The 21,217-nt window shown below is 41.2% G+C and overlaps 1 protein-coding gene across 13 annotated transcripts in view; it reads left to right on the forward strand.

Annotated features, from left to right (window-relative positions):
• MAGI2 (membrane associated guanylate kinase, WW and PDZ domain containing 2) overlaps window positions 1-21,217 on the forward strand; it is a 1,452,748-nt gene that overhangs the window by 1,260,305 nt on the left and 171,226 nt on the right. For all 13 annotated transcript variants that reach the window (XM_044947150.2, XM_025292002.3, XM_025292003.3 and 10 more), the window contains 3 exons: window positions 3,180-3,271; window positions 11,264-11,456; window positions 18,684-18,944. In XM_044947150.2, the coding sequence (XP_044803085.2) occupies window positions 3,180-3,271; window positions 11,264-11,456; window positions 18,684-18,944 (546 nt within the window). The remainder of the gene's footprint in view (window positions 1-3,179; window positions 3,272-11,263; window positions 11,457-18,683; window positions 18,945-21,217) is intronic.

The raw sequence follows: 21,217 nt of genomic DNA on the forward strand, positions 1-21,217 counted from the left end.
AGAAAAATTGTCTTTCTGAAAACTCTTATTTTCCTTACACACACACACAATACTACTGCCTTAAGGCACAATCTATCATTTAAACTTTTTTATCCAGTTGACTGTTTCTCTAAAGTTTCCATGCCCTGCAGCCTCTGAGTCTCTGTTCCAAAATTAACAAAAAAGTTAAAAATAAATCACATCTGTGGCAGACTACTCTAATGGGTCTCTCTTTGCCTCTCTCTATGCGTACATGTACCATGAAACTAGCCATCTCGGCCTGGAAGAGTGGAAGGTGAAGATGACATGGTTGGCATGTTTTGCCCCATGTTTGAAATCAGAGCAGTCAGAGCAATAGTCAAGAGATCGCAATGTCACCAAAGTGCACACAAAGAACAGGGGAAAGACAATATGTGCTCTGCTTACCTCTTCAGAGTTAAATAAAACTAGCAAACATCTGTATTTTTCTCCTAATTAAAAAAGAGTCCTGAATCATTCATTAAGGAAAAGCTTTCCAGTTCTCCCAGGAATCACAGGATTCTCTGACACAAGACAACTCCCTTGTACATTGGCACATCTCAAAATTCCATTACTGGGACTGTTACAGTTTCAGCATCTCCTTGGGGGGAGGTTTCACTTAGCAAATAAAACGGATCACACAGTAAACTCCTTTTAGAGCTCCTCGTGCAATACGGATTGGTGCTGAAGCCACTGGAGGAACAATTTCTCACCATACTCAGCAGCGATGCAAAAATGAGAATATCTACAATTAGATGGCAGGTTCTGGTTAAACATATGCTAGCTCTGTCATTTTAAGTGACAGAAGTATATCATGCTCTCTTTGTAATTTATATATATATATATGTATGTATGGTCTAGAGTCCACTAAGCCTAAAGTAACCTAGAGGAGAGATTGATGTGAGCAGTCATACCATAACCACATTTTAGAGGTTTGAACAGTGATTGGGCATCGTCTGTCGTCTGCCTTTGTCTTTCTGCCTCCCTCAGGAGGAGTATAGATCCCTGCTATGGTTTTGTAGGGCTGCTCCACCTGCTCCAGAGCCCTGAAGTTTTAGCACACTCCCCAATATGTGATTTCATATATGATGTTCTAGACCTCAGGATAAACTGAGCTCAAAAGTCAACTGAGACTCGTAGAGTATAGGGCAAAGGTTTCGTTTTCCTTTTACCACATGAGTCTAATTAACTGTTTAATAGGAACTGAATTCTGCTAAGTTGTCTTATCTTTAAAATATGAATAATTATACAGTTCATAAAGGATGACTAATGGATGTGGAAATGCAGTTGGTTCTTATTCTTGAGCTTTGTATTCATCGTTGACTGAGAAAGCCTTTGGTTCTCCATGCATCTGGCCATAAAAGGACATGAAAGTCATGGTCTTGGATGATACATACATATGTACATAGGTGCCTGATTCAGCTTTTTTTTTTCCCCTTGAGAGCACTAGACACATGCATATGCCTAAATTTCAGAAGTGAGTGACTTGCCTTCCTCATATGGTGGGAGGGCACAAAGGCGAGCCCCATCTCATTGTACTTTGTTTCCTGTCCCACTTCAGCAGCTTCACTTACTATGGACTCTAGAAAAGATTTTCCAGGCCATCACCAACTATGACTATCACCGTATGTCCAGATGACTAAGACATAGCTTCCTGTCCCATGAGGAGTCTCATCTGAAGTCCCATCCCAATTTCCAAAACCATCCTGATTAAATAATAAGAATTTAAATTTTAACTGAATAATTGCTTCTGTCAGTTTTAATACCTCCTTTAAACCATTAAGGCCCAGAGATCACAAATACTTCTTAAGCAAAGGATGGCATTAATAAGTATTCCCCAAAGTTGCTGATTATTGATTAACATCCTAACAGTGGTTTCTAAAGTGTGCACAACCCAGTCGTGATTGAGACATTTGCCCCTGAAGAAGATTCAAAGGGCCGGGGGCAAGGGAGAAGCTTAAATCCTATTTAAATCATATGCTCCTTTAAAAGTCAAAAGATTTCTTATGGTTTTAGCTTATTTATTCTAGAATTGAAAATGACATTCAGAGGAATTTCTCAGCTTTTTTTTAAGTACATTTCAGTTCTTTCGGCTAACTACAGAAAAGTATCCCTCATCAGCTTTATTTTTAATGTGTTTATGAAGTCAGCAGTCAATCTACTAGTGGCTTCCACATTTTAAATTGTTTGAGGGATAAGAGTTCACTTAGACTCTCATAAATTTCTAGTAATAAGTTATGAGAAACCTAAAGGAGCTTTTCAGAAAATTAAAACTTCACTCAAACCTCAATAGAGAACAGTTTCAATTTTATGTTTTCTAACTTAAACAATTTTAAAAGAGACAACTTCTATTAAGTGTAAGTTTATACCCCCCAGCATGCACGTGCTCACGCGTGCACACACACACACTAAATGGGACACATCAAATCATAAACAGCTATTAGTAAATTACTAGATGGCACCCCACTCCAGTGCTCTTGCCTGGAAAATCCCATGGATGGAGGAGCCTGGTAGGCTGCAGTCCATGGGGTTTCGAAGAGTCGGATACGACTGAGCGACTTCACTTTCACTTTTCACTTTCATGCATTGGAGAAGGAAATGGCAACCCACTCCAGTGTTCTTGCCTGGAGAATCCCAGGGACGGGGAGCCTGGTGGGCTACCGTCTATGCGGTCGCACAGAGTCGGACATGACTGAATCGACTTAGCAGCAGCAGCAGCAGCAGCAGCAGCAGACTATCCTTTACCAGGTAGTTCCAGGGTGTCGCCATCTGTTCTCTCATACTTCTAAAACAATCATCCTGATCAGAGTAACATCCCCAAAGTGGCAGCCAGTCTTCGAGGGCAATCTCAATGATTTCAGGAAAATAAAGAATTATAGAGGCATTGATTTTTTTTTTTTCCAACTCAGAAAACGTGTGTGCTCTTTCTGCCTATGGCAATACGCTAGTAATGTCCTTGGCTGGTCACTCTTAATCCAGACTACCTAATTTTGGAATGTGTACTTTTTTGTCACCATATATATATATATATTTTATTATTATTATTTCTGTGCTCGTCACTACTCTTAACAGCACTCTCATTAATCACATCCACGAAATTAATTTATCATTGGTGTGTCTAGTTCCTCAGAGGGTGGGGAAGAGGCAGGATTCATTACTCAATGGGATCTCCTTTATGCCAGGTCCAGATTATAAGGAGCTGGATGTTCACCTTCGCAGGATGGAGTCTGGATTTGGCTTCAGAATCCTCGGGGGAGATGAGCCTGGACAGCCTGTGAGTTGAATTATCTTTATTTCTACACTTTGGGTTATATTGTATATGTATGGCTGAGATGAAATACCATTCAGTGTGATACGAAAAAGGAAGTCATTTAGGACTCACATAAAAATTTCTGAGGTTTGTGTTTCTTGCTATTTAAGTTTCCAAAACTTGCCAGTGTTTCCATGCCAGTATATCATCATACATCAATGCACATTTCATTCAGAGAGAGACATTACTCTTTCTTAGAATGGATTGGATTCCTCTTGAATATTTCAGTTATTTAATTGTATTGGATCCCCAGTCTCTTTGGGCAGCAGCTCACAGATAAACATGCAACATGACAGAAGATGTATGTGAGGAGATGACTCAGGACCACAGAACTGTGTATGTTTTCAATCAGAACTACAGGGGAGAGAAAACATGGGGATCAACATAAGTAAAATCAAGTTCAACACTGCAGTCTCACCAGATTTGAATTAGGTGATTACAGTTAGAGGATGTTCATGAACTCAGCTTCAGTTGGCACAATATTGGGGATATGGAAAGGGCTCTGAAGAAATTCTGTATAAATACATCTGAGTGAAAACATAAAATAACAGTGTTCATTAATATACAGAAAAAAAAAATCAACAAAGCTAGACTTCTGACCATGTATTGAAATAACAGCCATAAAACACTTATTGTGTTTTAAGATACAAAAGATGTACCTTAAATGCTGCTGCTAAGTTGCTTCAGTCGAGTCCAACTCTTTGCGACCACATAGACGGCAGCCCACCAGGTTCCCCCATCCCTGGGATTCTCCAGGCAAGAACACTGGAGTGGGTTGCCATTTCCTTCTCCAATGCATGAAAGTGAAAAGTGAAAGTGAAGTCGCTCAGTCGTGTCCGACTCCTAGCAACCCCATGGACTGAAGCCTACCAGGCTCCTCCATCCATGGGATTTTCCAGGCAAGAGTACTGGAGTGGGGTGCCATTGCCTTCTCCGATACCTTAAATAGTACCTAGTATGACTAAGTTGGGCTTCCCTAGTGACTCAGACGTTAAAGAATCTGCCTGCAATGCAGGAGATCTGGTTTCAACCCCTGGATTGGGAAGATCCCTAGGAGAAGAGAATGCCTACCCACTCCAGTATTCTTGCCTGGAGAATTCCATGGACAGAGGAGCCTGGGGGGCTACAGTCCATGGGGTTGCAAAGAGTCGGACATGACTGAGCAACTAATACACACACACAAGACTGAGTCAGGTTCATAAAAGGTTCATAATTGGTCTTTAGGCCCTGAAATACAAGCAAGTCCTTTCCTATATATACTGGAGTGGGGTGCCATTGCCTTCTCCAAGTAAAAGATTAAACTGCAAAATAAATGTAAGGGGAAATAACAAAGTTCCAGTTCTTCTCATAATGCTTATTTCAATACAGTCTTTGAGATACACAATTCTTACTTCTTACTTTGCTGGACACTCCTACCCCTATAGGCTCATGCTTGTCTGCTTTGTGGGTAAACTAGCACCATGTTCACAGCACCGTATTCCCTTCACACATCTCCCCCTCTTGAGAGGTAGAAGGGATTGCATGACTAAGTCACAGGGAAGGCATAGCATTAGCTGGTTCAAGAAGGGAAAGGCCTAGTTGCACTTAGCCTGGCACAAAAGCAGTAACAACAGAAGCGATGGAATTGTTACCCAAATGAAACACATATTGCTCAGAATGAAGCTCAGGTGTGTGAGTGCAGTATGGTCACCATCCAGCCTCAGGACAGCTTTCTACTGGGTGAGAAGACAGGATATCAGGTTCCCAACCCTTCTGAACATTGACTTTGTGCTCCCTGTCCTTTCTCCCCTCCAGTGGGCAGGCATCCAGTATTTATGATAAGCCTCCTCAGATTACAAGTTTTGCTGATCATCCTTATTGCATTTATTTGGCTTTACTCTGGTTTATTCTTTCATTTGAATAATTTAAAACACAATCAGGCTGCAAGTTACAATTTTACAGTTAAACCATAAAGCAGAAGCCTAAATCTCCCTGTTGCTTTCAAAGCCAGAATGTACTGTCTTGAAGGCCAGAATGTTGCACCTCTGAAAGACCATGTCAGGAAAGGTGAATCTACCATAAAGATCTCCCATGTGCCTTTCCGTCCTGCTTTCCTTCACTGAGAGTCCAGAGATAACATGCAAACAAAATGCACTAGCCTCATTTAGTTGCTATTGTGCTACAAAGGGAGAGGCGTGTGAGGTGACTTGGTCCCGAACCACAGGAGGTCTCATAAATTATATCAAACGGGTTTCTGCCTCCATGTAGATGAAATGGTATTGACATCTCATGGTGCACATTAAACACGACAGCATGGCTTTCAGCAAATAATGAACAGCAGGACCCCAGCTCAAACAAAGTGTATGGGCATTTTTCCTGCAAGAGGAAATACTTTTCACAGTTAAATAACAATAGAAATAGAAAGAAATTAAAAAATTGCCACAAAGGAATGAAAATGAGATTTCCAGCTGTGATCTGAAAAGAGATGGGAAGGCATCGAGATGAAAAGGCTTGGAAAACACTGCAGTGGAGAAAGGCCTGTGTGGAGAAAAAACGTGCATGGAAAGAGAGAGCTGATGATAGACGTAGGCCTTGGCATGAGGGTCCAGTGCAAACTTGTGAAAGAGTTTCAGAAAGCAAGAGCCTGAAATCTGCTTGCCACCTTGTCAAGTTGCCCTGGGCTATAATTACTGAAGATCAGACTTGCTGGGTTTAGACTGACATTAGGTAGTATTGGGAAAGAATTAAAGCCTAATTCAAAGGACTGCAAAGGTGGTTTGGGTTTTGTTTGTTTCTTAGTTTTTGTTCTCTTTTTGTGTGTGTGTGTGTTAGTTTTCTCCCTGGCTTATGGGGATATCAGCCACTTGAATGCGAATTGCTATTATTTCATATCAAATACTTCATTTTGTTCTGTGCCCTTACAGCCTATAAGATAAAGTAGAGCTATTGAGATTTTGCTTCTTTTGCTATTTTAGAAAAGACAGTTGAAAAGATAAGGTCAGATCAGTTGTTTGGAGAATGGGTGGGGGTGGGGCGAGGCGGGGGGAAGGTTGGGGAAGAAGAGAGTCTTTCTTGATCTGTTTTTCTGCAGAGTTGTTTCTTTAGGGCCAAAGCAAGAGAGGCAGGATAAAGAACTCTCTCAAGACCAATGAGAAAGCTGATGAGTGGGGCTGAAGTGTCCTCAGAGGTTGAAGGATCCAGTGAGGTCAGAGGGAGGTGAGAAGTGGAGTGTTTGCTGGGAAGACTCACTAACCAGTGGAGCCAGGGGTCACCAAGGCCAAAAGGAAAATATAGACTGATGGGTTGGGGAGCCCTGACCATGCACTCAGCAGACCTGGAAAGTGACCAGTGCAATGGGGCAGGAGGCCCAAGCCAGGCACCGGAGGGAAGGTCCTTCAGTGAACATAGAACATGACCAGTGCATCACTCTGTGGCCACCAGACCAAATGAGAACACTCAGAACCTTACTGCTCAGAGTGTGTCAGATTTAGAGACCAGGGGCACCCAGCACCTCTTGGGAGCTTGGTGGGCATGCGGAATCTCAGGTTCCACTCCAGGCCTGTAGAATCAGGCTCTCGGGGTAAGGGCAGAATTCTAACAAGCTCACGGTGTGATTCATGTGCGCTGTAAAGTTTGAGAACTACTGATTTAAAGGATCAGATATTCTGAGGTATGTTTTCAAGAACTTAGATGAACATAAGAATATATATATATATATATATATATAAATGGAAGTCAATATGAGTTACAGTGCAAGAAGGAATCATAGATTATCTAGTCCCTGCAGTTCCAGTGGCAGATAGGAAATAAACTACTCAAATGTGTCAAGTGTACAAAGCATATTTGAATTAAAGGGGAAAAAAAAGGGGGTTATTTTCTTTCCTTAATAGATGCACAGAGGTGGCTCTGTGTCAGAAGTGAAACACAGGACACGAAGGTGCAAATTGGCCAAAGGCTAAAGGACACCAGCAGTGGGAGCCAGAAGCAGAGACAGAGTAGGTGGTCGGCCTATTCCCAGCAAAGGCAGCAGCTCCTGAAGGAAGGAGTGAGTGTGGCTCCTGTATGTGACTCATGGGCAAGCAGCCCTAATGCCACTCCAGTCCCCATGCTCAGCTCAGCTCAATCTTGTTTCTTAACCATAGCAACTTTTTTTTTTGAAACAAGTTAGGATGGATTATACAATCTAATTATATAATAATATATATGCATATAATAATTTTGCAATATATATAATAAGTTATGTTGAAGTATTATGTTGAATACACTATAAGTAAATTTGTAAGATTTGGTGGAACAAACTGAAGATTGAAGATTAAATCTTCAAGTTTATAAAAAGCGTGTCCAGTGAACTTCAGTCTTTGCTCAGATGTCAGCTTCTCAATAAGTTCTGCTCTAATCTGCCCTAACACCACCTCAGCCACAAAGTTGACACCCACCCAACATCCTACCTTGGTGTATTTTTTTCCACAGTACATGCCTACTAACACACAGCATATTTTTTTTCTGTGTCTTTACTGTCTGACTACTGGAATGACTCTTTAGGATGGGGATTTTGTTCATCGTTCACTGAAGGGTTCCTAGCACCTAGAAGCATCCGTAGACTCCATGAATATTTGCTAGATAAATGAATTACCTAGTGAGGAGAGTACTTCATATCACAGCAAGCAAATAGAAAAAACAGATGTTTTACTGGGATTCTCTGTTTAATGGATGCTATTAAACTAGTCATACAGAAGATAACTTCAAGAGTATTTCTTTGCTGTTTTCCCACAGAGGGAGAGGTATGAGAATTTTCCGATGTGAAATTTTGTTTTTTTTTATTTTTGTAGAGGGCCCAATTGCAATGTTAGCTCTTAGTTATAACCTATTTTTTTACTCCTTTTCATGAGTTAAAATCAAAGTTACAGCTGAATGGTGGTAATTAAGCTAAGAATTCTGCTAGCCATTTTTTCTCTATTCCTAGCTGTAAGCTCTCCCACTGAGGCACACAGGAAAGTTAAAGGTTGAAGCATTTTCTTTGGGCTAACCCAGCCAAATGCAGCTCTTCACAGGGCAGTGGAAAAACATAAACATTCATTTTAACTGGTTTTTGCACAAAGCACTTACTAAATCTTTGAAGTGCTCCATAGTGGGTTGAATCTTTTGAAGAATAGATTGGACCATGTTTAGAAAGAAACTCATAAATTCAGGCTGGCATGATGATAAGGGAAAATGGAAAATATCAGAAGCCTGCCTGACTGCTGGCCTACAGCAAATGGGCACAGCCCAGTCAATCCAAGGCCGGAGATGGGATTCCCATGGCAGCAATAATGAATCAGTCATCAGAGCACCAATATTCAACATGGGAGCAAACCTACTCCCCACTTCCCTATTCCCATCCCTCGGGAATGGGGAAAAAATAGCCATGGTGGGGGGAGGGTGGGTTTTCATTCCTATTCAGTGAACTAAGAATATGAAGTCCTCAGGAGAAAAAGAAAACTCTCCAGACCATAATTTCACATATTAACTGAGAAGGCCTGGACATTCAAATCTGGTGGCTGTGTTGACAGACCACACTGAGCAGTGTGGCCAAGTAGGAAGACAAACCTGAAAACATGTAAGCCTGCTGGTCACGATGGACCAACTGCAAATTAACTGGAGTCCACAGATCTGAGATTTGAGAGAAATTAGTGCCTGAAAGAAATCAATCTGTGAACAAAGGATCATTTTATAAAGACTTAAAATACAACCTCGAATATAGCCTCTGTAATAGTATCAGACTAATGATAGCCACTGCTTTCAGATGCTGTGAGCCTAAGCCGCTTGGCAAAAGAAAATCTACTCCTTTGAACTCTATTGTCCATGAGTTGGAAAAACTATAGATTTAAGAGCAAAACTAAAATATTTAGTGCTATTGTCTTTCCTCTGTGACGGGAAAAAAAAAAAAAAAAAAAGCCTTGCTAATGGACACTAATTGGAGTGTTTCTAATGGGAAGTAAGAAAACTTACCCTGTTGTGCCTTTCATTGCAATCCCCAGTTCAGGGATTTATGACAGTATGCACGTTTCCCAAATGTGTACCTCCAAACTTCCTGGTATAGTCATTTAAACAGCAGAGCGTTGCAGGCGGCAGGCAGAACTGGGGACATGTAGGGATGTGCTCCTAGAAAATATTCAAAGAAACAGAGCAAAAATCTGGAGGAGATTTTTTTTTTTTTCATTTCAGTATGCAGGATCTTCAGTCTGCATTGCAGCATATGAACTCTTGTTTGCAGCATGTGGGATCTAATTCCCTGACCAGGGATCGAATCCAGGCGCCCTGCACTGGGAGCTCAGAGTCTTAGCCACTGAATCACCAGGGAAGTCCCTGGAGAAGATTTGACTGAGTTTTTAAAGTAGATAAACTGTTCAACTGAGAGACATTATTTTGGGGGGCTCCAAAATCACTGCAGATCGTGACTGCAACCATGAAATTAAAATGTGCTTCCTCCTTGGAAGGAAGTTATGACTAACCTAGACAGAATATTAAAAAGCGGAGACATTACTTTGTCAACAAAGGTCCATCTAGTCAAGGCTATGGTTTTTCCAGTACTCATGTATGGATGTGAGAGTTGGACTCTAAAGAAAGCTGAGCACCAAAGAATTGATGCTTTTGAACTGTGGTGTTAGAGAAGACTCTTGAGAGTCCCTTGGACTGCAAGGAGATCCAACCAGTCAATCCTAAAGGAAATCAGTCCTGAATAGTCATTGGAAGGACTGATGTTGAAGCTGAAACTCCAATACTTTAGCCTCCTGATGCGAAGAACTGATTCATTTGAAAAGACCCTGATCCTGGGAAACATTGTAGGTGAAGAGGAGAAGGGGACAACAGAGAATGAGATGGTTGCTTGGCATCACCAACTCGATGGAAGTGAGTTTAAGTAACTTCCGGGAGCTGGCGATGGACAGGGAAACCTGGCGTGCTGCAGTCTATGGGGTTATAAAGAGTCGGACTTGACTGAGCGACTGAACTGAAATGAACTGTCCAGGGAAAGTCAGCCACGAATTCTGCTTTGTTTTGTTTTGTTTTCTCCTTACCTCCAGCTTTTCAAAGCAAAATGAAAATTAAAAGATGAAAAGCATTTTGAACCTTTATCTGAATTTAATAATACACAGCAGTCAGTTTCCCCTGACACGTTTCAAGAGCTCACTATGTGCCCTGAGCAAAGTCAAATGCTTCCCATGTGCTGTTTATTTCACATCTCCCAACAGTTCCATAAATAGGAATAGGTCCTATTTTGCAGGTGAAGCAACTGAGGCTTGCAGAGGTGCAAAGGCCTTGCCCGTGGCCACACAAATAAAGAACTGGAGCTAGTTTGTTTCATGTTAGAGCCCATGTGCAGTGCCAGTAGCATCAGACGTTTGGAGTTAAGGGTGGTAACTTATGAGCCAGTTAGCAAGTGTCCCCCAAACTTTACGGCCATGAAGAGCAAGTTCAAAACAGCTGTTTCTCTAAGAGGAGTTAGCAACCTGGAAGAGTTAGAAGAGCATCCTTTCAGCCTCTCATTTTTCATTTTTCAAGTACATACTCAGTGGGTTCAGTTCAGTTCAGTTCAGTCACTCAGTCATGTCCAACTCTTTGTGACCTCATCAATCACAGCACGCCAGGCCTCCCTGTCCATCACCAACTCCCGGAATTCACTCAAACTCATGTCCATCGAGTTGGTGATGCCATCCAGCCATCTCATTCTCTGTCATCCCCTTATCCTCCTGCCCCCAATCCCTCCCTGCATCAGAGTCTCTTCCAATGAGTCAACTCTTCGCATGAGGTGGCCAAAGTATTAGAGTTTAAGCTTCAGCCATCAGTCCTTCCATTGAACACCCAGGACTGATCTCCTTTAGGGTGGAGGGTAGAGAGTATAAAAGCTTCCACTAAATTACTACATACATACATACATACATAGGAAGGAAAAAGAAAGTCGGAAACATAAATGTTCTTTTCTTCTCATTGCTTCTCTAGATTTTGATTGGAGCCGTCATCGCCATGGGCTCAGCTGACAGAGATGGCCGCCTACACCCAGGAGATGAGCTCGTCTATGTGGATGGAATTCCAGTGGCTGGAAAGACCCACCGCTATGTCATTGACCTTATGCACCATGCAGCCCGGAATGGGCAGGTCAACCTCACTGTGAGAAGAAAGGTGCTATGTGGAGGTAGGTAGCTCGAACCAGCAGCAGGAGTTGGGGGTTAGGTGATGTAATGCTTTGTGAGTCGTGGTCAGGACACTGGAAACAACATTGTAAATCGGTTTCCATATTATGAGGGAAAAGACCAACCTAGATATTCCACATGTAACGATGAAGTTGAAAGTGCAGATTTTCACCTCACTAGTATAATACATTTCTAAGCAGTCAGGGACCGGGGAGCCTGGTGGGCTGCCATCTATGGGGTCGCACAGAGTCGGACACAACTGAAGTGACTTAGCAGCAGCAGCAGCAAGCAGTCTTTGAGGCTGACATTTTCCATGGAGTCATTAAAAAAATTCCTAGCAAAGCCTGGGACTAATTTAAGATGTGTATTCTCTTTGCTTTTTAGTAGGTGCTAGTTATAAGAAGACCATTATAGTAGTGAAAAATATAGATTCTGAAAATGTTCTTCGTTGTGTTTACAAGCCAAAAGCCTCAGTGTTTTGATACCATAATAAGGCAACTAGGATGGAAAACTAGCTTCCTTTGTAGAGCCTGATAAAAGGTAACAATGGAATGATTACCCTGATTTAGAAAAATACAGCTATATGTCACTCTGAGAAAACACATTTCATATAACTCCAAAGTTATGAGACAGAGAAATTAGAAGTAATTATTCCCTTTGCAACTATTTTCTCAGCTTAATAAAAGAATCCACAAAGATATACTTTTAAAATCAGCCCTCTTAGTCATATTATGATGATTCAGTTTATCTCTCTTTACCATGTCTCAACTCCCCCAAAAAAGATTTATATTTGTAAGAATTATGTTCATTACAAGAATTATACTTTTTTTTATCATCTGAGCACTCAGTAACATTGGGAATATAGTTCCAAACCACAGGTGTTTTTCTCTGTTACAACGCCAATGATGTTCTGGCGTCACCTGCCCCGTGAGTCTGCTGGCCTCTTTGCTTAGCTACCTACTGCTCCTCGTACAGAATGATCAATGCTAGAATTAGAAGGGACCTTAGAAAGAGCAACGTGAAATCCCTCATGTAACAGATGACAAATCAAGGCCCAGGGGTTCAGTAGATCACCCTGTGGTCTGCAGTGAGTCAGTGATCATGCAGAGACCCATCTCTCCAGCCAGGGCTTCTTTCTTTACACCATTTCCAGTTCCCTTCCACACTCTACAACCAACCCCATGTCCAGTGAATTCAAAGCCATTAGACCAACCTTTAGCAAATGTCACTCCCTAACAGAAGGACTCTTCTACATGTGCTATTATCATCACACGTTTGAATTTTTTAAAAGGCCACCAGCTAATTACAGGCTCTAAACCACTCAAGAAGATAAGGTTTGCTAGTCAAATTAAAAATCCTTTTTGAGTCTTCTAGAAACTAGATTTAGAACAAGAGCCATCACTTAAAGGGCTAAGTCAGAAGTACTGTTAGCCCTTACCCATAGAGACTGCTGTGGATCTTGTATCATATGGAGGTTTTGCTAAGAGGTGCCATTCGTCTTCAGAAATTCATGGCAGACCGCTTGACCCAGTGAGGTAAAGCACCTTGAATTATGCCTTATCCTTGGGCGAGGTGCCAGGAGGGAAGACAGTGTTTGCTTGGTTAACATTTAACTGTCTCTCACCCTCCAGAATGATTTTTAATAAAACGTTTGCTGTGTTATATGTTCTGTAACCCAAAGATAAATTAGGAAGATGCTTGATTTACAAGGAAATATACTGCAAAGTGCAAAAACCAGTGCAGCAACATAATTTCATGCTCTTCTTGCCACCAGCTGATCATTGCAAATTAAATTTTGTTCTAATCAACCCAAGCTATTGGAGTGTACGCCAAATACTGCAAAAATGTATTCTTGCAATTTGTGGATTGTGTGACTTCCGTGAAGATGCTCTTTGATGTAGTTCTTACCAACTTTACTCATTTAGACATTCAAGTGCATTTCAAGTGCATTTAATTTTTGAAAATGTTCTACTGCAGACTGCTCATTCACACCAGAAGAGTTTCCAAGTTAGTTCAACCCACTCTTCCTTGAAAGCTTTATGAGTATTAAAAACAATGAGTTCAGTAAAGGATACTTTGATAGTAAAGTCAGTGCCTCGAAATAGGATGGGACAGATTTTAAAAATATGCACAGGAAGACAGCCTTTCTTCATAGCTGCCATTTCTTCAACAGTGAGAAGAGATAGCTGCAAATGGATATGGGAATGGAGATGTCATTTCTAGGGTTCTTATTATCATGGTTAAAATTATTACGCTTTCCTAAGCCAAGGCAGTGGGGGTACAAGCCTAGCTTATGATGAGATGGTTCAAAGCCGAGGCAAATGAGCAATTACATAATGAAGAGACACAAGATGAACAAGAAGACAGGCAGCGTCACCCACTTCTTGCATAAAGGAGCACTGTAACGGAAAAAGAGCTGAAAGAAGGAAGGTCATAGAGATTATACCCTTCAGCCTTATGCTTGCTTCGGCTTGTTCAAATGTCCTGCTTCACCTCAGAAGACCCTAGGCAGTGGTTTCCTAGCTAATGCTCAAGAGGGAAAAAAAAAAAAAACATTGATTATGAGAAATATAGACCAGTTAGTTACATTGGGCAAAAATGAAAATAATGGAGAAACCTGCTTCAAATGTTAACATATACATTATGTATGTTACATACATAACACACTAAAGATAGAAAGGCAAAGTTTTCAATTAGACAACGGCAAACTAGACACTCGAAAGTGAGAAATTGTGGAGTAAAGGATGAAAACATCCAATGATGTATCCAATTTTATCAGAAAATTTTAGTACAGATCTTGCACCTTAAACTAGTTTTGAGATTTGTCTTATCCATGCCACTAGCTCCAGTATTTAGCTGTTTTTTCCCCAAGGATAGTAGAAGAGTGGCTTTAATTGTTACACTGAAAGTATAAATATTTATATGTCTCAGCTTTGAGATGCTCGACATAGTGACACATTATTTTGAATACATGCTATTCATCTGAGAGAAGAGTGTCTCTGAGGAGTTTCATAAAGTGTAAATCTAGAGCTGATGTACAAGAAAGTTTTATGACTCAATCAGAACTTGTTAGAGTCCATCTTAAAGCTATCAGCATCTTTTTGCTAACACCTAAGGGAAAGTATGGCCTTCCCTTGTGGCTCAGCTGGTAAAGAATCTGCCTGCAATGTGGGAGACCTGGGTTCGATCCCTGGGTTGGGAAGATCACCTGGAGAAGGGAAAGGCTACCCACTCCAGAATCCTGACCTAGAGAATTCGATGGCCTGTATAGGCCATGGTGTCGCAAAGAGTTGGACATGACTGAGTGACTTTCACTTTGAAGGGAAAGTGTGATTCTTGGCCCGATGCTGAGAAAGGGAAAAGTCTTCTTTACAACTGGGTGAAAAGTTTAGTCAGTGATTAGGGTACTGGTGCGGAGAAGGCGATGGCACCCCACTCCAGTACTCTTGCCTGGAAAATCCCATGGACGGAGGAGCCTGGTAGGCTACAGTCCATGGGGTCGCGAAGAGTCGGACACGACTGAGTGACTTCACTTTCACTTTTCACTTTCATGCATTGGAGAAGGAAATGGCAACCCACTCCAGTGTTCTTGCCTGGAGAATCCCAGGGATGGGGGAGCCTGGCGGGCTGCCATCTATAGGGTCGCACAGAGTCGGACACGACTGAAGCGACTTGCAGCAGGGTACTGGTGAATTTCCTGCTCCTGACTGCTATACTTTTTGTCAGTTCTAAATGCAGTCCCTTATTCTTTGTCTATAAGCATTTAAATAAGTTGTCTGCCCTGTTGAGCATAAAGCAGGAGTACATAAAATCAAATGCCTGTGGGTGGGCCAGCCCCTGACATGGGAAGGGCACCACAGGGACGCACTATGCCTGTGGACACTCCAGCGCACACATCTAAGCTCTGCCATGCGCAGCCCCACTGCCTCAGCGGCTTTAAGACTCACATCTGCAGTGCTGTCATATGTCTGGGGGACAGTCCTGAGGAGAGACCCAGGCACACCCTGAAAGCAGGCAGGGGCTGCTTGGTTACAAAGTCTGAGAGTTCTGATACCCACCGGGTGATCTTGAAGGGAAAAAAGGGCTCTGGTTGAACAAGTCTCTTTGCCCCTACATGCTCCTCACTCCATGGGTAAATGAGTAAATCAGGAATGTACAGGAGACACTGGGGAGTAGTTGAGACTGTGGGGCCTTGCACATTTCATACTCAGTCAAAGGGGCAGCAATTGCCCAACTCTAATTGATTATTGGAAGCTTCCCAGGTGGTGCTAGCGGTAAAGAACCCACTTGCCAATGCAGGAGACATAAGAGACATGGGTTTGATCCCTGGGTCTGAAGATCCCCTGGAGAAGGGCATGGCAACCCACTCCGGTATTCTTGCCTGGAGAATCCCATGGACAGAGGAGCCAAATATTTCAAAAGAAACTAGAACTCCAGCTTTCTGTAAAATCTCCCTATTTAAAAATATTGCCAATTAATTTTAATAATCATTTAATAAACTCTAGGCCAGCACTGTGAAGGAACCATTAATAGGTCTGCAGACCAGGAGCAGCTCCTGGCCAGCACTCGACTGTTCTTGTCAAAACTACTTCAACCTGGAGGACTTTATCAATGACACCTGCCTTCCCAGACTCTCTCTCCCAGTCAGCACAGTGATGATTTCCAGTATGACTGGTGAGGACAAACAGAAGCTAAACCTAAAAATTAATTATTTGATTTGAGTAGATATTAAGTGACTGAATTTTGTATACTCATTTGGCTGTAAGCCAGAAGGATGAGTCAGGGATACTGGAAATTAGTGAGTATTTTTTTTTTTTTTAATGCACATGGTATTTAGTCACTTTCTGACATTTTACTATATTATTCTAAAACAATGTTATTCATGCTCCATACCAGGAAGTGTTGTTGAAAAGAAGACAGGGTCATTTGTGTCTAGAGACAGCCAAGTAGAAAAATGATGTGGAATCAGTAATATTCCTCAAAGCCAATCATTGGCAGTCGTCTTAACTCCCTGGGTTTAAATGTGCTCGTGGTGTTAAAGATAAAGAACATTGTTGGAGAGGATGAAAGAGACATCCAGAAGCAATAGAAATGTATTCTGTTAATGTATTTGACTCCTTCACTCACCCGGGGACCACTTGCATTGACTTAAACAATGATTGTCTTTCTTTCTCCCTTTAGAACCAGTGGCAGAGCCACTGTGAGTCATCTACTGCAAAGACAGATAATTTTTCTTTGTGCTGCTGTACCGACGACTGCAGCTCTCAACCCCCTAAAATATGACAGCCAGAAAATGAGATCTTTCTTGTCACTGCCTATGACATTTAGTTACTGATTTGGTCCAGTAACTTGGGGAGCTCTTCAATTTAATGTTGCAGCATAATAATTGTTTGTTTTTCTTCTTCCTGACTATCTCTAATCACTTTATTTCCAACTTGTGCAAGGACTGATAAAGGACATGTGTGCTTCACCAAGACAATAACAGCTTGTCTTTGGATGATGTTTTCTAGTTCATTTTACAGGCAGTTTGAAATTCTGGTAGAAAAGAGGAAAAAGCTTTGACATTGACATTTTTTGTTGTTTTTCTTTTATCACTTCAGTACATTTCTTACAGATGAATGGCATCTATTTGCTTTATTTTATTAAAACCTGATTGAGTAAATATCACAGAAAATTCAAATTTATCAAGTGATAATAAGCAGCAGCCTGGATCTTCTTCATTTTGTACTTACAGATGAGAAATGAATACATTTTTGTAAAGATCATTTGTAAAACAGTATTTTAGTAAATGCAGTTCCATTTTCTGTAGGTATCAGTGTAACAAAACATCTCTTATAGTCAGTGTTCTTGCTCCCTGATTTTTGAACTGACTTAGATTTTTGAAATGAAATGATTTTTCATTTCAGAATGTAATTGCAGTTTAAGTAAGAAGCCCTCACTGGAACTTTGGCTAATTATTTTTAACTTGCCATATGAGATAACTTCCAGTATGCCAAATAGGAAACCATATCTAAAGACCCAAAAAAGAATCATTAATTATCATTATTTTCAATCTTAATGTCCCTCTATTCCATAAATATCTTTTGAGTACAGATGGACAGGGAGGCCTGGCGTGCTGCAGTCCATGGGGTCGCAAAGAGTTGGACACAACTGAGTGACTAAACTGAATCAAATTGTAAGATGGCAATGAAATGGTCATTTTTCTAATTATAGCATTCTACATGCCTGCTTTTAAGTTTTTTTTTTTCATCAGAATACCAGAACCTAAGTATTATTGTAAAATAACAAAATTCTTTCTTGGATGATAGATCAACTTTCAATTTAAAACCTAGCTTCTCTTGGCTGCCAACTTTCTGTCATTTCCCCCTGAAAATATACTTACTTTCTCATGGAAGTATTGGCTTGGATTATCTGGTTGATATAAACTATATTTTGTAATAATACAGAATGTAAATGAACAAGGCTTCTAACACCTCCCTTAGAGACTCAAAGTTCATCATTCCTTAGCCTGATATCATTGTTAGATTTGATCCTAGAGTGAGCAAAGTAAGTGTTTTCCACCTATACAAAGTGAATAAACACTTCAAGGCTAACAGGGTCTCACAATATTAAATAAAACCATGGCTGTTTAGTAAAATTGCAATAGGTCTCTTACATGGACATCCCCTGTTAGCTCCAGCTACAATCAGCATTTCTCAAAGTGTGGCCTTAAAACCTCATCTAAATTCCTGGGCTCAGTTGTTCCTATATCTACTGAAAAAACTTCTTGGGTGGACTTTGAAGATGCATATTTCATACTAGTTCTTTAAGTTTTATGTGTAGTACAGTTTAGGATTCTGTCTACCTGTTTCATGGTCTTTTATGATCTGTCTTAAGATCAATTATGATCATGAAACTAAGAAGCCCTATATTTCAAACTAGGTGTTGTCTAAGGGGGATGTAATTTTACCAAGGAGAATTTATAAACAAGTAACAGCACAGGGGGACTTGAGGAGGGGTTTTACTTGCATTTGCTGAGAAGGGTGGAAGGGGACAAGACCTAGGGGCCTCCTTAACGAGGTTCATAGCCTTTTAAATACTCATCACATCCAGAGACTGGGAGAGTAGAAGCCAGTCAACCAGTCTCGTAACAATACAGGTGTCTGGAACAGTGCCCAGTGTACAGGAGATGCTCGTTCATTCAGACTCTGGCCAAATAACCGGGTACCTGTGTATGATGTGTGTTCCAGGGGAGCCCTGCCCAGAGAATGGGAGGAGTCCAGGCTCCGTGTCGACCCACCACAGTTCTCCTCGCAGTGACTACGCAACCTACACCAACACCTACAGCAACAGTAACCATGCCGTCCCCACCAGCAACGCCTCTCCCCCCGAAGGCTTCGCCTCCCACAGCCTGCAGACCAGCGACGTGGTCATTCACCGCAAAGAGAACGAGGGTTTCGGCTTTGTCATCATCAGCTCCCTGAACAGGCCAGAGTCTGGATCCACTATAAGTAAGTGACTGCTCTGCCTGCATTTGAATAAGAGGTCATCTTTCCATTGTCTGGTGGTGGGGGATCCCAGACAAGCAGACCAGAGAAATGTTGTGTTCATAAATAAATGTGCAGCCTGAAAGTCACAGGCGACGGTCACAACTAAGGCATCTTTAACACTTGACCAGTCAAACTGCTGACTTCGGCTTAGAAAGAACACAAGACTACCACTGATGTCCCCCCAAACCCACAACCCCCATGAAAGCTCTTCATTCATTTTATACTGGGAAGAAAATAAAGCAGAGTGATGTAAGAGTCTTGATGTGAGGAAAGGGGCACTCCTGTTCCACAGAATGACTGATATGAGACCAAGACATAGAGCTTGGCAAGAGCTAGGCCATGCAGGGCCTCACACACCCTTGGAAAGGAGTGTAGATTATAGATTAAATCCTTGGGAGCCATTGGAAGGTTTTAAATGGTAGACAGATATCTAACTTAATATTTTTAAAGGATGAATCCAGCTACTTGTTAAAAATGAAATCAGAGGAAAGAGAGATGGAGTAGAAGTGTGAGACACAGTGAGGAGGCCTTTAAAAGAGTCCTGTGGATCGTGCTGATATTCTGTGATGGATAAAATATCAAATCACTATGTGCACCTGGAACTAATGTATTATTGTAGGTCAACTATATTTTAGTAAAAAAAGAAAGAACTTTTACAATAAGTGAATAACTTAATAAGACAGCCCTGGAGGTCCAGAGGTTCTAGTGCCTTCTCTTAGGGTAGAAGTTGTGGAATGGGGAAAGTGGATGATTTCACCTTCAGAGGTTCCTCCAAATCTCTGGTTCCAAGAGACTGTACAACAGGTGACAGCCAGAGGTTATATTTCTCTTCTGATGGAGCATCTTTGCAGATTTTCAGCTTCTGCAGTGGTTTTCCTTTCAGCCACACTATTTCAAAAGTTACTTGTCAGCCAGCAAGCAATAGGACGGAAGTGGTAGGAAAACTTGTTCAATTTTTATGTTGAAGTGATTTAGCCCAGAATGGTGTGAATAGAAACACTATAATAGAGAGCAATAAGAGGAAAAAATAATAACTGAGTCATGTTGTGGTCCTAAATTTCGTATGAACTGTGGTTGTTCCCAGCACATGGCAGGGGGTGCAGATGTCAAACAGTGCTCAAGAAATCAAATTGTTGAGCATGAATACAAACTTTTTATGATAAAGCTAATGTTAGCAAAATACTACCAGGACTAAATGCCAGAGAATTGCCCTGTTTAGCTTTAGCTTTGACAAATTCAAGGGTGGAAACTGTAGAAGCATTAAACCTCGTTGAATATGTACAAAAGCTAAATTGCATACATCTGAAAGTACAATTTCACTTATCTTTTTCTTCATGATAAGCCAAAGAAATAAATCCAGTCTTTAAGCATAGAGTAAAAGCAGGATTCTGTCAGCGTGGTGGATTCACCAAGATTAAAAGGACACAAGACTAAAGATTTTCATGAATTATATAAATAGTTTTCCAATAATTTACACTTGGGGAAAACATTCACAGAGAGCTTTTGTAGCTATTCCAGTCATCCAAATTGTTTGTCGGGACAGGATACCTAAAGGACTGGAATAAAACAAAGTATACTGCCACAATGAGACTGTTAAGTATGTACGTAAGGTCTCATCTTTACTTGAAGTGTAACAGCATAATTGCTAAATGTACAGGAGGATGTGTGTACGTACACACATGCACTTCTTACGTAAGAAGCCACAGATGATCTTTCTCTTGCAGAGAAGATCCATGCATGGACAGATTTGGAGAACACCAGGTACCAGTGCTTACAATTAAATGTGGATTTTTCTTTCTGCCAAGTGACATTAGACTGACCTCAAAAGAGTAATTCTACTCCTTTTTTGAAATGGTATTATTTTATATCACCCTGGACAGTGGAAATAGATTCTAGAGTTCATGATGCTTCTTAGCTTCTTTTTTTTCACATATTTATTTCTTTTCAATTTAAGAAAATGGAAACACACACTGCCCCTATGTCCCATGGGAAGAGCAGCTATTACACTGGTAGCACATGGTGTTCACAGCCTGTAATTTGCAACGTGCAGCTAAAAGGGTCCTAGACCTAATACTGTTTTATCCCTAACTTTCATAATAATTTTCAACTCTAATTTTGGAGAGAAAGGCTAAGCACCTCCTTGTTGTGCCACACAGCCACTGTCAGAAGATCAAGGTTTCCTGGGCTCTGGGAGACTGGGAGAATCTGATGCTATCAGGAGTCACAGTCATTCC

The sequence above is a fragment of the Bubalus bubalis genome, chromosome 8, assembly GCF_019923935.1.
Source record: "Bubalus bubalis isolate 160015118507 breed Murrah chromosome 8, NDDB_SH_1, whole genome shotgun sequence".
Taxonomy (NCBI): domain Eukaryota; kingdom Metazoa; phylum Chordata; class Mammalia; order Artiodactyla; family Bovidae; genus Bubalus; species Bubalus bubalis.